Genomic DNA, 14,844 nt, shown 5'->3' on the forward strand with positions numbered 1-14,844 from the left:
GAAAAATATGTGCGAGGTATAAATGTTATGAGGTATAAGCCGCTACCATAAGCTACTGCTGTGCGTACAATGCGGAGGAATACAGTCCAATATGAAGTGAGTGGTAGTTGTTACAAGGGTTGGTACTCCTTACCACAGGCCGCACCGGCACGTCACATGACTGGTACCGTTACTATGGGTACCGTGATGGTTCGGTCGCGTTCGGCTTCAGTATTGCGTTGCGACACGGTGCTGCGTTACAAATCCCGTCACGGTAACATCAAAGTTAGCAGTAAATTTAAGTAGTCCAGCTGTTCTGTGGCTGTCGCATGTTAACGCTATAGCGTTAAGGGCACAGTGTTGCAGAAAATCCGGTGTCGGCGTCGTAGCCGGCGAAAAATATTCCATACGGCACTAAAGTTTTTTATATCACTAAAGTTGCTCATATCTTGTCTACATCCGGACAGGCCGCCATTGGAATATGAACCTGGCAACGTTTAACGCTAGAACGTTATCTAGTGAGGCGAGTCTAGCAGTGCTATTGGAGGAATTAAAGGGCAGTAAATGGGATATAATGGGGCTCAGTGAAGTTAGGAGGCCAAAAGAAGCACATACAGTGCTAAAAAGCGGGCACGTCCTGTGCTACCGGGGCTTAGCGGAGGGACGAGAACTTGGAGTCGGATTCCTGAATAATAAGAATATAGCTGGTAACATACAGGAATTCTAGCATTAACGAGAGGGTGGCAGGTCTTGTGAAACTTAATAAGAGGTACAAAATGAAGGTTGTACAGGTCTACGCCCCTACGTCCAGTCATGATGACCAGAAAGTCGAAAGCTTCTATGAAGACGTGGAATCGGCAATGGGTAGAGTGAAAACAAAATACACTATACTGGTGGGCGACTTCAATGCCAAGGTAGGCAGGAAGCAGGCTGGAGACAAGGCAGTGGGGGAATATGGCATAGGCACTAGGAATAGCAGGGGAGAGTTATTAGTAGAGTTTGCAGAACATAATAATATGCGGATAATGAATACCTTCTTCCGCAAGCGGGATAGCCAAAAGTGGGCGTGGAGGAGCCCAAACAGCAAAACTAGAAATGAAATAGACCTCATACTCTGCACTAACCCTGGCATCATACAAGATGTGGACGTGCTCGGCAAGGTGCGCTGCAGTGACCACAGGATGGTAAGAACTCGAATTAGCCTAGACCTGAGGAGGGAACGGAAGAAACTGGTACATAAGAAGCCAATCAATGAGTTAGCGGTAAAGGGAAAATAGAGGAATTCCAGATCAAGCTACAGAACAGGTATTCGGCTTTAACTCAGGAAGAGGACCTTAGTGTTGAAGCAATGAACGACAATCCTTGTGGGCATCATTAAGGAGTGTGCAATAGAAGTCGGCGGCAACTCCGTTAGACAGGATACCAGTAAGCTATCGCAGGTGACGAAAGATCTGATCAAGAAACGCCAATGTATGAAAGCCTCTAACCCTACAGCTAGAATAGAACTGGCAGAACTTTCGAAGTTAATCAACAAGCATAAGACAGCTGACATAAGGAAGTATAATATGGATAGAATTGAACAAGCTCTCAGGAACGGAGGAAGCCTAAAAGCAGTGAAGAAGAAACTAGGAATTGGCAAGAATCAGATGTATGCGTTAAGAGACAAAGCCAGCAATATTATTACTAATATGGATGAGATAGTTCAAGTGGCTGAGAAATTCTATAGAGATTTATACAGTACGAGTGGCACCCACGACGATAATGGAAGAGAATAGTCCAGAGGAATTCGAAATCCCACAGGTAACACCGGAAGTAAAGAAAGCCTTGGTAGCTATGCAAAGGGGGAAGGCAGCTGGGGAGGATCAGGTAACAGCAGATTTGTTGAAGGACAGTGGGCAGATTTTTCTAGAAAAACTGGCCACCCTGTATACACAATGCCTCATGACCTCGAGCGTACCGGAATCTTGGAAGAACGCTAACATAATTCTAATCCATAAGAAAGGGGACGCTGACAATGCATGCCTCTATGTTAAATCTTCTCAGAATGAAATGTTAAAAAAAGTGCGAAACAAGATCAGCCCATGCAAGAGGCTGCATTTCTAAAAAAGCTCGCTTTCGTGCATAGTGTTCGCCGCCAGAGTTTCCCCGTAAACATTACGGTTGCATAAGCTGCAGTTTCCGAGAATTGCGCGAGCAGTTGGGGACCTTTGAATGCTATTGTGTGCCACTCTTAAAAGGCAAAGTTTAAGCGTTCTCCAAATTTTTTCACTCTTGCAAGGTTTTGCACCCACGAGCGGATTCAGTGCTCATTAAAAAAAATATCAGCTTCAAAATTTTTAAGCTCGATTGAAGTGCAAACGTGAATTAAAATTTTGCCAAAGTCACGCATGTTTGATCATTGGGTTGACATAAGGATGTGTAGCAGCTTTTAGTGTGCACGAGTGCGGCACATCTGGGCATTTTGGATCCTGCTTAAGCTGATGTAGACTGCTGTGCGTATCTGGTAATTACTCTTCCTTCGCACTTATCACTCGGAATGTTTCTCAATTTGTCAAACCGCGAACATGCACAGCACTGCGTAGTAAGGAAAAGAACGCGGGAGGCTAATCAACATTCTAGCACTTTCCTAAAGAATTGTGCCATTCCAGCCAAACAGCTGCACTTCTGCGTGATCAGACAAAGGAAGGCCTGATAAAGATTTCCACAGTTGAGGTGCCCACTGAAGAGAGAGACTACGAGATGCTGCATTTCTTTTTCCCTTCATGGTAGTTCATTTTCATCCTGCAGCTGACTCAACATAGTTTTCATACAGGGTCGCTATGTTCCGCCAGATTGTTTGGCTACAACAATTTTATTTAAGATTTAGTAACCTCAACTGCCTGAAGGTGTTGTATTATATTATTCAACATGAAAACACGCACATATACAATAGAAAGGGAAATAGGGAGGGAGCAGGCTGGCAGCTGCCACCAAGAGGGTACGGTGCTCTTGAATTTAGAGAGGGGCACAACACCTGCCCACTCTAGGAGTGCAGGCGTTGATTGTACACTTGTACGAGAGGGAACACTGAATTTGTTAAACTCGTGATGCCCTCTTCTGGACCCTAAAAGTTAGGGCAATGAGTAGCTTACCTGTTAAATATTTCACTAGTCTCACTGAATGCTTATGTGGGACATGCGTTCTTAGCTATAACGGACTCTGGAAAGCAATCCAAGTGTTCTCTTCCAATTGGGGTACCAATTGTTTCCATCACTCTGGCTATGCTTATTTCAACCACTTGAAGCTTTTGAGTATAGAAGTGTATATCCTGCTGACATCTCGGTTTGTAGTTGCAACTTGCAATAATGAAGCTGTTTCCAACACAAATACCTTCGGTGTAACAAATATTCGGTACGAGCAGACAAGCCAACATTAATGAAAAAAAAAAAATTCGAGATTTACTTCATTATATAATTATATACATGCTTGTTATATCAAGGTTTAACTATCTGCTGTTGAACAAAGGCACTTAAAATGCTCCCTTTACATGCAGCTTGACTGCTAGGTTGCAGGCTATACTGCCTTCTCATATGCAGTTAGATGGCCTCAATAAATGGAGCTTTTGCGCCTTTGTTCATGCTAGAATGCACTTTGAAGCTGCACACAAAAATTTATGCACACTTTGTTTCCAAGTGTAGTTCGCAGTATTCAATGTGTATGTATTTCGATATTAACACTAACTTTAAAAAGGAACACAACACCAGTTTAAAAATGAACTTCCATGTTTTTATATGTATGTAAGTACAATAAAACTTGCCAGAGCTAAAAATTTCAAGTAACCAGGCTTGGTACTTTTTGTTCAATGGCTGCTTGTATGCTTGATAGTGCCACACATTTCATGTACGATTCGGAAGCGAGAGAACCATGTTCTATGATAACTGAATAAACATGACAGCAGCTTTTTCGATTCTTTGGTGCTTGTGCAGCTTGGAATAATCTATTTTGACCAATGAAACTTATCGTCCTGTGGCAAATTTGGCACATTAGAAATGGCAGAGCATTCAATACACACATTATGTAAATAAGTGTTCTCTATAAAAAAAGTAAGAACCAAAGCTTTCAAGTTGCTGAAAAAAAAAGGAAGTGCTTCAACTCTAGGGATATACAAAAATTATAATTGCGATGTAAATAAATGAAGCCTAGAAAAATGTATCACCTGTGGAACATTCTGAACATTTTCCGAAATGTTAAACAATTTCTGAACTGCATGTAAAATGTCAACGTTTGGCTAGCCTAAAAACCATACCTAGAATATTCCCCCCCCCCACCCCCAAAAAATGGTTTTGAATGCAAGATTATTAGATAGAAGTGTTCACTCAAATACAATATGCACTATGTGAAATACCACAAGTAGGCTTTCCTGCATACATAACTGTGTTAGCCATGATGGTGTCGAGGCCACAGCATTGTTGGCTGCATTCCAGGTGCAAGAACATTTGTATGAAGCATACTTTCGGTATTTCACAAATCCTTTATCTTCACACCTAAAAATAAATGCATAAACATTGGGCTAGTGTCGTTCACTTGATAGCTGACATCCAGCAAAGTAATACCACTACAATCGCAGTGTGTAGTACCTGTATGATTTTATTTGCGAACATGTCTTTCCACTCCTTTCATGGGGGGAAAAGTATGGAAATGGCTATCAACTGGATTTTATGCTAGCTGAGGCATTGCATCCATTGTGCCGACTCTCACAAGAGCAAGAGGTTGATAGAGCAATGATAAACGGAATTCCCACTGTCGTGGTACTTCCTGGGTCCTTAACAGTTTAAAGAAAGGAACTGTGGTATTTACACAAAGAACATGCATTCTTCTACACCTGTACACACACACACAACAAACTTTTTTTCAAAGGAACAGGTATCACTGAACGTTCTTGCTCTGTACAGGCAGTCCATAAACAACAGGAGCAGCGCCAACGAGGTACTGCAGCTTGCAGCTGCTCCTGCTGAGCTGGACGGCTGTGGTGATGTCCGAGATGTGAGTGTCGGAGCCCATCTTCGGAACCCAGTGCCTGAGAAAAGTCTCCGTGAATCTGTCTATGTCTTTGTCAGTCACGTCCCAGAGGTTGGCCACCACGGAGGGGCTGGAAGGTCAGCGACAAAAGGTGTGTCAGTCAGCGAAGATGGCAGTGTGAAAGGCATCTGTGCTCCATTAGAAGATTGATTGACTCATTGATGGGGTTTAGCCTAGCTGCAATTCCCAACTTACATATGCTACGCTGTTCCGATACCTCAAAATTCCGATTTAAGCATGGGAAAACTTCACTCTCTGCACCATATAGAAATGCCACTATATAAGCTGGCACATTTTTTCCAACTAATTGGTGTTGTGACACTGGAAGTATACCTCTTGCTGCGTTGTCTCATTCATTGCTCCATCTGCGTCTGCTCGCAGCTGTACGCATTTGCAATGCTACTATACTGGCTATGTGTTTTCAGTTGTGAATTGTTCAGCAATACAATCAATTGATACATTTCACTGTTTCTTGTACAAATGTATGCGAGAAATAAAGGTAAAACAAGCTGCGCCAATATTTCTTGATGTGGAACTGTGTTTGGGCACTACTACAGGGTTAATGTAGAAAATTATAAGCACTAGCACTACGTGATGCACTGTAGTGAACGGCTCCGGATTGGGCAATTTCAACCACTTGGGGCTCTTTAACGTGTACCTAAATCTAAGCACATGGGTGTTCTGCATTTCGTCCCCATCGAATATAGTTATTTCCAGAAACTGCAGCCCACAATCGGGCTGGTTTCACAGGAGTGCGAAAATAAAATCACACACACACAAAATAACAAGTAACAAGAACAATGCAAGAAATTCATTTACAAGTTATACACATAGAAGCAGGTTAGGGGAGTCACTCAATGGAGCTGAATTCCTCCAGGGATAAATACTGGGTAGTACCAGGCAGATTTTGTTCCAGTGTCCAATATTCCTAGAGAAAAACTATTTAAATATGTTAGTGCAAGCATAAAAGAGAGATAAGTTTAGCTCATGACTTTTTCTATTACTAGTAGGTTTGCACATAACAGGTAAATTGAGACTTGTGGCTGCTGTGGCTGGGAAACACATTGTGACCTCAATCATGTCCAGAAGCAGAATTTCAGTCACTAAACCACTGAAGCAGGTGCACTATATATAAGTGATGGCGACAATAAAGAAACGTCTCCCTGTGGTTGTGCAATGTTTGTAACTTATATTGCGCAGGAAATTGTCGGATAAGTAGGGACAACCTACATTGTTAAATGAAAGGTTCGTTGCCTTGACATATAGGCTCTCATTTTATTCATTTTAGTATTTGTTCTACACAGGCATCAGAAATTGTGCATAAAGCTGTGGTTGATTTAACACACACAAACCTTCTGACTAATTACTAAGGGATACACATTGCGGTACGAGCAGTAAAGCCAGTCAGTGCATAGAGCATGTCTACAAAGATATATTCACAAAGTTGTGGTAAACTGCTGTGATGTTGAGCTTAGTCATTCTTGCCTCACAATGTGTAAGTTTTTTAAAAGTAAAAGCTGTGCATTTCACAGCAAATTTTGGACCTGAATATTTTGAAACTAGTTGTCAGGATTGCTGCTGCATGGACATGCCTCGAGCAGTGACTGGCTTCAAGTCTCTCATTGCAGCATATGCCCTAAAGTAAGAGACTTTATATTACTTAAGAATTGCACACAACGCTTCAACAAAATGTGACATTCATTGGCACCGTTATTGCTTCGCCGAAAGGTATACTCTCTCCATATCGGCTGTGCTGTTCATAAAGAAGCCTGTAACACCTTTTGTGAAAATTGTGCATGTGTAATTAACTCCTTCTGTGCCACACTATTAACCCAAATCCTAACCAAAAATGGCCAAACTATTTCTGAGACTACTTGCCAACATGTTTTACTAGCTACACCAGAATAAACTCACTCCTACTTGTGCTCCCATATACCGGAAGCACAACAGAACAGCATGATGAAACCACCTTGTTCATGGCATAGCTAGAAAACGAAAAGTACCATTGACAGCCTAAGCCTTGGCTGTTTCTACCAGAAACGTGCAGACAAAACCAGCCGGTCCATGGCACAGGCGTCATCTCGTGAACGTTTACCTTAATGTGCCTCGTGCGAGTGGAGCAACCGGCGCTCAAATGTCACACCTGCAACACCTCTACGGTCTCTTGCCACTTTTTGCCATACCTACTGTGCTTGACGCTGCACACACACACGCACAGTGGCACATGCTGCTTCACCCACTGTTGTGCTGAGCCTTTCTAATGCCGCGAGCTCCGAGATCAGTCTGCTACACTAGTACCGTATTTATTCGAATCTCGGCCGATAGTTTTTTTTTAAATAATCATATTCCAAAGTCTATGGTCGGCTTAGATTGGAGGATTTTAAAGAAACGCGCCAGTTTTCCTTTCAAACTGCTAAATATGGTGCATAGCTAGCGCCAGCTAGAAAAGTCAGTATCACGGCCGCTACTAGCCGTGGCAGTAGCCAACCGTACACAACCGAGGTCGCCATTTTGACCTGTGTCATGTCGGCCGTATTGGTGTGTGGCGTGGTGTTATCGCGATGGCACCAAGCAGGAGATGCCACTACAGTGCCGCTTTCAAGTGAAAAGTTATGATAGCCGCAGAGGCATCATCGAACCTTCAAGCCAGGCGGGACTTCGGCGTCAATGAGAAAAATGTCCGCCGTTGGAGGGGACAACGACAGCAGCTTTTTGCGTGTGCCGCAACGAGGATAGCGAACCAAAGAAAGGCCGTCACCACGAAGTGGAGACAGTGGAGCAGCGACAACGTTGAATGAGCTCTGCACATTCAGATTCAATAAATACTGTTTGCATTTTGTGAGCGCTGTCCTCACTTTTTTCGTTCGGCATACATTCGAGGTAATACAGTAAAAGCTCGTTAATTCGAACCGCAAGGGGAAGCCGCTTCAGTTCGAATTAACGAAAGTTCGAACTAACGAAAGTGAAGGAGAAAAACAGTACACTGCGATTTGGAAGCAGTAGGGCATGTCAGAAATTTGGCGTGTCAAAAAGTGTCACACGCCATCTTCAAGTCGAAGCTCTGGGTCCGACTGTGCCACACCACCGATGTCCACCGAAACGAACGTTAGCCGAGGCTTAACACCATCACAATGAATCGCGACGGCCGATATCTCCTAAGCTGAAAACAGAGGTGCACAACCGATGAAGACTGCCGAGACAAAGACGCTGAACATGTGAAGGTGGCGAAGGCCCTGATTCATTGGTTCTTGATTGCAAGCGCAGCTGCGACGTACTTGATTCGCTGTGTTTTGGAGCTTGCCGTGCCATCTCCGCACATTAGCAGCTGTACAAGATTTGCAAAGCCTCCGAGATTCACAACGGGCAAGAAGTCTCGGAGGTTACGTAGAACGGAGAGGCGGCAGCCGCCGCTGCCTTCTGGCTGACCCCGCGTCGGATAGATTTTTTTCCGATTTTGCCTTCTCTCACCGTTCTCTCCGTTTCGGAGGCAATACAGCTTTGTGTGTAGGCAGTAGGCGCGTTTCTCTGGCCGTGTGCCAGGCGAGCGTAGTTCGAATTATCCGTGAGGGAACCTTCTCGCGTTCGAATTAACGGACTTTTTTATACATAGACCTCTGTGGAGCTTGGCCGGACCAAATCGTACAGTTCGAATTATCCATAAATTCGAATTATTGAAGTTCGAATTAACGAGCTTTCACTGTATATATATATATATTTTTTGCTGCCTTTGGACTTTAGGGGGTTGGCTTATAATCGGGGTCGGCCTAGATTCGAGTAAATACGGTAAGTATGATGTATCTTACCGATGAATCTTGCCCCATACTAGGGGCATTGGTGCAATGATATTGTCCTAAAAATTTAATTTTATTTCAAGTTCCGTTGTTTTATGTGCGAAAAATATGATCTTATTACGGGGCGTGCCATGGTGGGGACTCCAGATTAATTTTTGCCACCCAGGGTTCTTTAACATGCACCGAAATTTAAGTACACGAGCGTTTTTGTATTTCGTCCCCATCACGATGTGGCTGCTGTGGCTGGGATGAAAACTGAGACTTTGAGCTCAGCAGCACTATGACATAGCCACTGAGGTACCGTGGCAAGTGTGGTATTGTCCACAAACACAAGACATCAATGCCTTAGTTGTGCCAAAGTAATCCGCATAGTTAATAACCATAATAATTATCAGTATATAACGACAAACACAAAATATGGAGGGTAAATCAAGTAGTTAAAGGAAAGAGCAGGCAGGTTTTTGAATGAAACGGTAGACTTTGTGCTGGATGCAAAGAAATAACATTCGGCATGTGCGTTCACAAAAGCATCATCTGGCAACCAAACACGTTTATTTTACCATGCTCGATGAGTGTTTCCTGTACACTGAAATACCAAGTTTGAGCAAAGACGTAACTCCTTTTGTGCAAGCTTTTACTAACCTGCCTCCTATCCAGTACTGGAGGACCACTCCGAAGGGCTCGATCTGTGGTCCAAACACCTTGAGACGACCACTGCCGCAGCCCATCAAGATGGGGCAGGCATGACAGTGCATCTGCTCTATGATGTCATTCACGAGGTACTCGCGCCCTGAGCCATGTCCACAATACCTGCAATGGAGGCAGTGGCATAGGCAGTGAAATGTTAGCATAACCACAGCGAAAGGCAAACAGTAAGTATTAACAGGCAGAGAAATAAAGCTCTGTAATGCAGGGAAGGTTCAGAATACCAGGTTCTCACCTGAAGTGCCCCAGACATGTACACTACACTTGGAGGAATAGTAAATATCTACATAGATTCTTGTGTGAACATGATAACTGCAACAGTAATTCACAGTCAATGACCAATTTTTCGTATGCCCAATTTTTTTAGAACATGCCTTATTATTCGGACGCCTTCGCGGCACTGCTGCATACCCCATAGAGTCAATGTATGAGGACGTAATGGTGTATAAGGAAGTAGCGATTTTAAAGCCATGAAAAACACCCATGAAAAAGAAAACTCAGGTTTTTTCCTAAACCTTTGGAAGCACTGGAACAATATCCTAACCTTCTTTTTTAGCATATGGAAGTAAAAACAGCAGACGAGGGTGCATGTAAAGACATGTTTATAAATGTTTTGCAAGATATGGACATTCTATAACAAATAACACACTCTTTTATTCAAACAGAGATTTTCCATAGCCACCCACCGTGGTTGCTTAGTGGCTATGGTGTTGGGCCACTAAGCACAAAGTCGTGGGATTGAATTCTGACCTCGGAGGCTGCATTTCAAAATTCACCGGTTTGAGAAAGCACCTTGCATCATACTATTTCAAACTATATGCCGATGTAGTAAGAGACTTTGTGGATGCACGAATCCAAATTACAGCTTTAACTTTCCTTTGCTCTCATGTCACAGCTAATCATACAGTAGCACATCATACTATGTGATTAGCAATAGCATTTCAGACATTCAAAGCAGAAAACAATGGAATACAGAACATTTCTCTGATGACTTGACAGATTCAGTAACCAAGTGTCGCGAAAGATATACAGTTAAACCACGCAACAACAATATCGGTGAGTAAATAAAAAAAATTTGCTTTCGTGAGAATTTTGTTGCAAAATGACAGCACAGATAGGGCATGCATCGCAAAACTAAACATTATTGTCAAAATGCTGTTAGCCAACTTTGGCAAGCCTTGCATGAAGCAATAGAACTGCATTGCTGACAGCACAAAGTGCGCCCATGCGTCAGTGATGGCAGCACCACCACAGAGCAATATTCCTGGCAATCACTTTCATAGACACGATCACTTTTGCGAGATTTCGCATAACTCGGCGCTTGACGAGGATCGACAATGTTCCACACATGTAATGGTGTTACTTCGGTGCATGCTGTTGCCTGTAGATACCTATGTGCCCAGTGCCAAATGCAAAAGTGATTATATCTTGTGTGCCTGAAAGCGATTGACCGAGAATGTCCAGCACGTGAATTGACTGGCACTTTATGCGCCTGGTGGGTGGTGGCAAAACCAACATTTTTGAAGCAGGGAATGCAGATTCCCAAACAATTACTTATCACAGCCGGAGGTGCGGCAACCCCTGCTGCAGCTGCCATCTCAAGTGCCATAAACAAGTTCACGTAGATGTCTGTGGGATGTTGAGTTGGTTGCTGCAAATCATGCACTGCGCTAAGTATGGAAGAACAATCGTCACATGTCAGGAGATGGATGTGGCCATGCCATTTGAAGTGGCCAATCAATAAACAAGATGGCAGGCATGCTATGTTTCCGGCACATGCAATTGCTTCCAGCGCATTGCTGTCTTTGAGCATGGTTCTTACACTGCCCGTTCCTGTGGAGAGCACAGGTGTCGTCCCTCTGTGTCCTCGTAATCAAGAGAACGAACACAGCAAAGGATGAAAGAGCAGATGCGGCACACAGATGACAGACGGCGGTAGCTAAGAGAGCACGAGGAGGAAAGCGGAGGAGGAGGGTGCAGCGGAACCATGGGGCGGGAAGAGGAAGAGGAGAGTATGGCGAAAGCATTTGAAGGAAAGCACACTGCTGTGCAAGACTGGCTTTGCAGCAATGATGGCTATGATACGAGATGGCATCGATGAGCAGTGCGCGTCGTCTGTCCACTGATGACGCCACCAATACTATATGGAAACAAAGCGCTGCATGAGTGGAGGTCTGTCTGTGGCGGCTGTTATGAATTGCACCTGCCCGTCACCCATGCGCTGCCGCTCGCGATCTCCCGATTAGCGAGGCCATACTTCGCTCCATTTGCAATTTGCCGCACGAGACAGGTTGTCTGTGCCAGCCAATATATCGCGAAATGAAAATGCTTATACAGCTGTGCTCAAATTTTGTGTTAGGGAGTATCATAATCGCCGGTGAATTTTTCGTAAACAAGAATAGTGGCAGTCTTGAAAGCACGTGGGTGAGAGCTCACCTAGTGGACTGCCATTTTACACGCCGCTGTTTGGTTGGAGCTGTACAAGTGAAGAAGAGATAGGTGCTCCCAGTCCGTTTATTTCTTACTTGCGCAGGCCCAGTCAATCAGCATTGGCCGAAATGGGCAGTCCACTCGTTGTACTTATAGAATACCCCCCAGGATTCTGCGTTGTTATTCATGATAACTGGTTGCATTAGCAGCATTCAAAAGAAGCCATTGCAATGAGAATTCCCATGTTAAAGGCTAAGCAGTGCAAGAAAGAATAGAGAAAGAGAAAAAAAAAAAACTTGCTTACACAATGAGATCCTTGCCAATGATGGCTGCTTGGAATTCTTCCTTATCAGGAGGCTTGCCTGTCACTCCCTGCCAGCCCAAGCTAAAAAAAATTAAAAAAAAGAAGTCATTAGGAGAACTAGGTTCATCACAACAAAAATAAAGCACTAAAAATGCAACCTATATTGCAGCTTTCATGAACCCCATTAATCTGGTGTGAAAAAAAGGGGGGGGGGGGAATAATTTTTTTGTATTGTCTTTCTGCTGGTCCTCAAATTTAAAAAATATCGATCTAAATTGTGAGTTTATTCAAATTTTTGTCTCATTTTAAACGGCATGAATGCACCTCTACACTGCTAAGAGACAGAACCGTTTCATTATAAAAACTTCTTTGTCAAAGCAGACTGTTCTTTCAAGTCTAAATATTCATTCATGCAAAAAAAAAAAAAGAATTTGGTAATAAGTAAAAGACAATCCTGGCTTTTCTTTTTATTTTATTTTACATAAATCTGTTGACTTTCATGCCACACACTTCAGGCAAAGCAACAGCTGGCCCCAAAACTACCCAGTGGCTTGGAGGTCCCACAGTATCTTGCCAAATGTGACAAACAATAAATATGTAACTAAAGCTGCATGCTCACTTCACGGAATAAAGCTCATAATAAAGTTAGTGGCAATGGTATGACTCGCTCTAGTCTGTCACTAAGAGAATACTTAGTCTGATTGTTTTTATTTCCCTGTGAAGTGTAAGAATAACAAAAATAGCAAGGCAGCACACATGCCAGCTATAGTTGTACCAGGCTTAGCACCAATTGTAAAATAAATGAGAAGAGGCTTCCCATGAGAAAACCCAAATGGAAATTAGAGTTATTTGATAAAATCCATTTAGTAATTAAAAAGTAAGGCTTTGGAGGACAGTGCGTGATGAGTTAGAGGAATGGTGGGTGTCTAATCTAGAAGTACCATGTGCCTAATGGAAATATATTGACTGATGGAGGAAGAGGCATTTGCATTTCTTCTCAAATGGAGGAGGGTGTGCGCTCAGCAATAACAATCAAATTCAAGAGAGGGCAGAACGTGCCTATGCCTATTTCATGGCAGAGAAAGTAACCAAGAGTTTGAGCTGGCATTTCACTGCTTCAATACAAACTGGCCATCATTAGCTTGCTTATGTCTACTGTAGGATGAAAGCATCTACCATCAATCTCCAATTACCCATCTCTTTCCAACTGACCCCACCTTATGCCTGCAAATTTTCAAATTTCATTCATTCCATCGCACCACCTAATTTTCTGCCATTCTTGACTGTGCTTTCTTTTGCTTGGAATGAATTCTTTAACACTGATATACCAATGATTATGTGCCCTGTGCATCACATGGCCTGCCCATCTGTCTACTAATAATGTCTACTAGAATATCACCTACTCCCATTTGGTCTAGTCCATACTGCCATCTTCCTGTATCTTAATGTCATACCTAACATTTCTTGTTCTATAGCTCATTGCACAGTTCTTACCTTCTCAAGCTTCTTTGTTAACCTCCGAGTTTCCGCCTCATGTGTTAGTAACAGTATAATGCAATGATTGCACACGTCTTTTCAAGGATACTTTAACTAGTACTCGCCCAGTAAAGATGCTCTCGAACTGGGCCTGCGTCCTTGGTATGTCATTCGTAGGGTTCAGAATGAAGTAGGTCTTGCTGGTGTCCACGTGCTGCATGTAAATGTTCTCAGCCATGTAGTGGTACTGCAGGAGCTGGGCGCGTAAGTAGTTTAGGGACGGCGCCCTGCTCACAGAGTTCTTGAGCAGGATTGGAGTACTCTCCCAGGGCAGTGCTTGCACAGCCTGCAATTCAACCAAAGCGGTTGAGTGGCAGTTCATATGTACGCAATCGGACACTGCATCCACACGTGCACCAAAAAGCTAACATATGCACACTAGACCCTCTTCATAATTGTAAAGCTAGCTTTCCGGCGAGGCAGCTTGTCCAAGTAATAGTGGCGTAGCCATTTTTGCAAACAGCATGAACAAGTGCAGTTTGCTTGCACCGTGACGTGGGAAATGTAGGCTTGATGAAACCATGTGCGAGAGACGAGCCCCAGCATGAGCAACTGGCACTTACCGTATTTACATGATTGTAAGTCGACCACTTTTTTTTAATTTGAAAATCTGAAGTGGGGGGTCGACTTACAATCGAAACCAAAACATGGCACCGCCAGAAAAGCGAGACCAACGGGAGCTGCAACGTACTTACGATTTTATGTTTGCTCTATATCCCTACACATAGCTTTTCGCTATCCTGCATGTTTGTTGACTTTTCAGAAGGGTTATTCAACATTTCTGAAAGTTTTACAGTGCACACAACACTCACGAGGGGGTGTCGATAGTTGATGGAAGCGTTGCTGTTCCATTCGTGGCGGCACCCTCAGAATGGCGGCGCTTGTGGGGAGCATTGGTAGTTCATGGAAGAGCAGACACCGGTCGCGGGTTTCTCTTTGCCTGTCGCGCTTAGCTTTCTCTATAGTTTGATGAAAGGCATTGGTTTGACACATTCCACTTGACTGCCGGCTACGTGCTACTTCCATGCTTCCTCAGTCGTC

At 43.5% G+C, this 14,844-nt stretch overlaps 1 protein-coding gene across 4 annotated transcripts in view; it reads right to left on the reverse strand.

Annotated features, from left to right (window-relative positions):
- Nucleotides 1-3,722: 3,722 nt before the first annotated feature.
- Nucleotides 3,723-14,844, reverse strand: part of Sse (extra spindle pole bodies like 1, separase) — a 111,089-nt gene continuing 99,967 nt past the window's right edge. For all 4 annotated transcript variants that reach the window (XM_070537302.1, XM_070537305.1, XM_070537303.1 and 1 more), the window contains exons 25-28: nt 13,869-14,089; nt 12,268-12,348; nt 9,471-9,638; nt 3,723-5,107 (exon numbers count right to left, since the gene is read on the reverse strand). In XM_070537302.1, the coding sequence (XP_070393403.1) occupies nt 4,885-5,107; nt 9,471-9,638; nt 12,268-12,348; nt 13,869-14,089 (693 nt within the window). In that variant the 3' untranslated portion in view covers nt 3,723-4,884. The remainder of the gene's footprint in view (nt 5,108-9,470; nt 9,639-12,267; nt 12,349-13,868; nt 14,090-14,844) is intronic.

This window comes from Dermacentor albipictus, chromosome 4 (genome assembly GCF_038994185.2).
Source record: "Dermacentor albipictus isolate Rhodes 1998 colony chromosome 4, USDA_Dalb.pri_finalv2, whole genome shotgun sequence".
Classification (NCBI taxonomy): Eukaryota; Metazoa; Arthropoda; class Arachnida; order Ixodida; family Ixodidae; genus Dermacentor; species Dermacentor albipictus.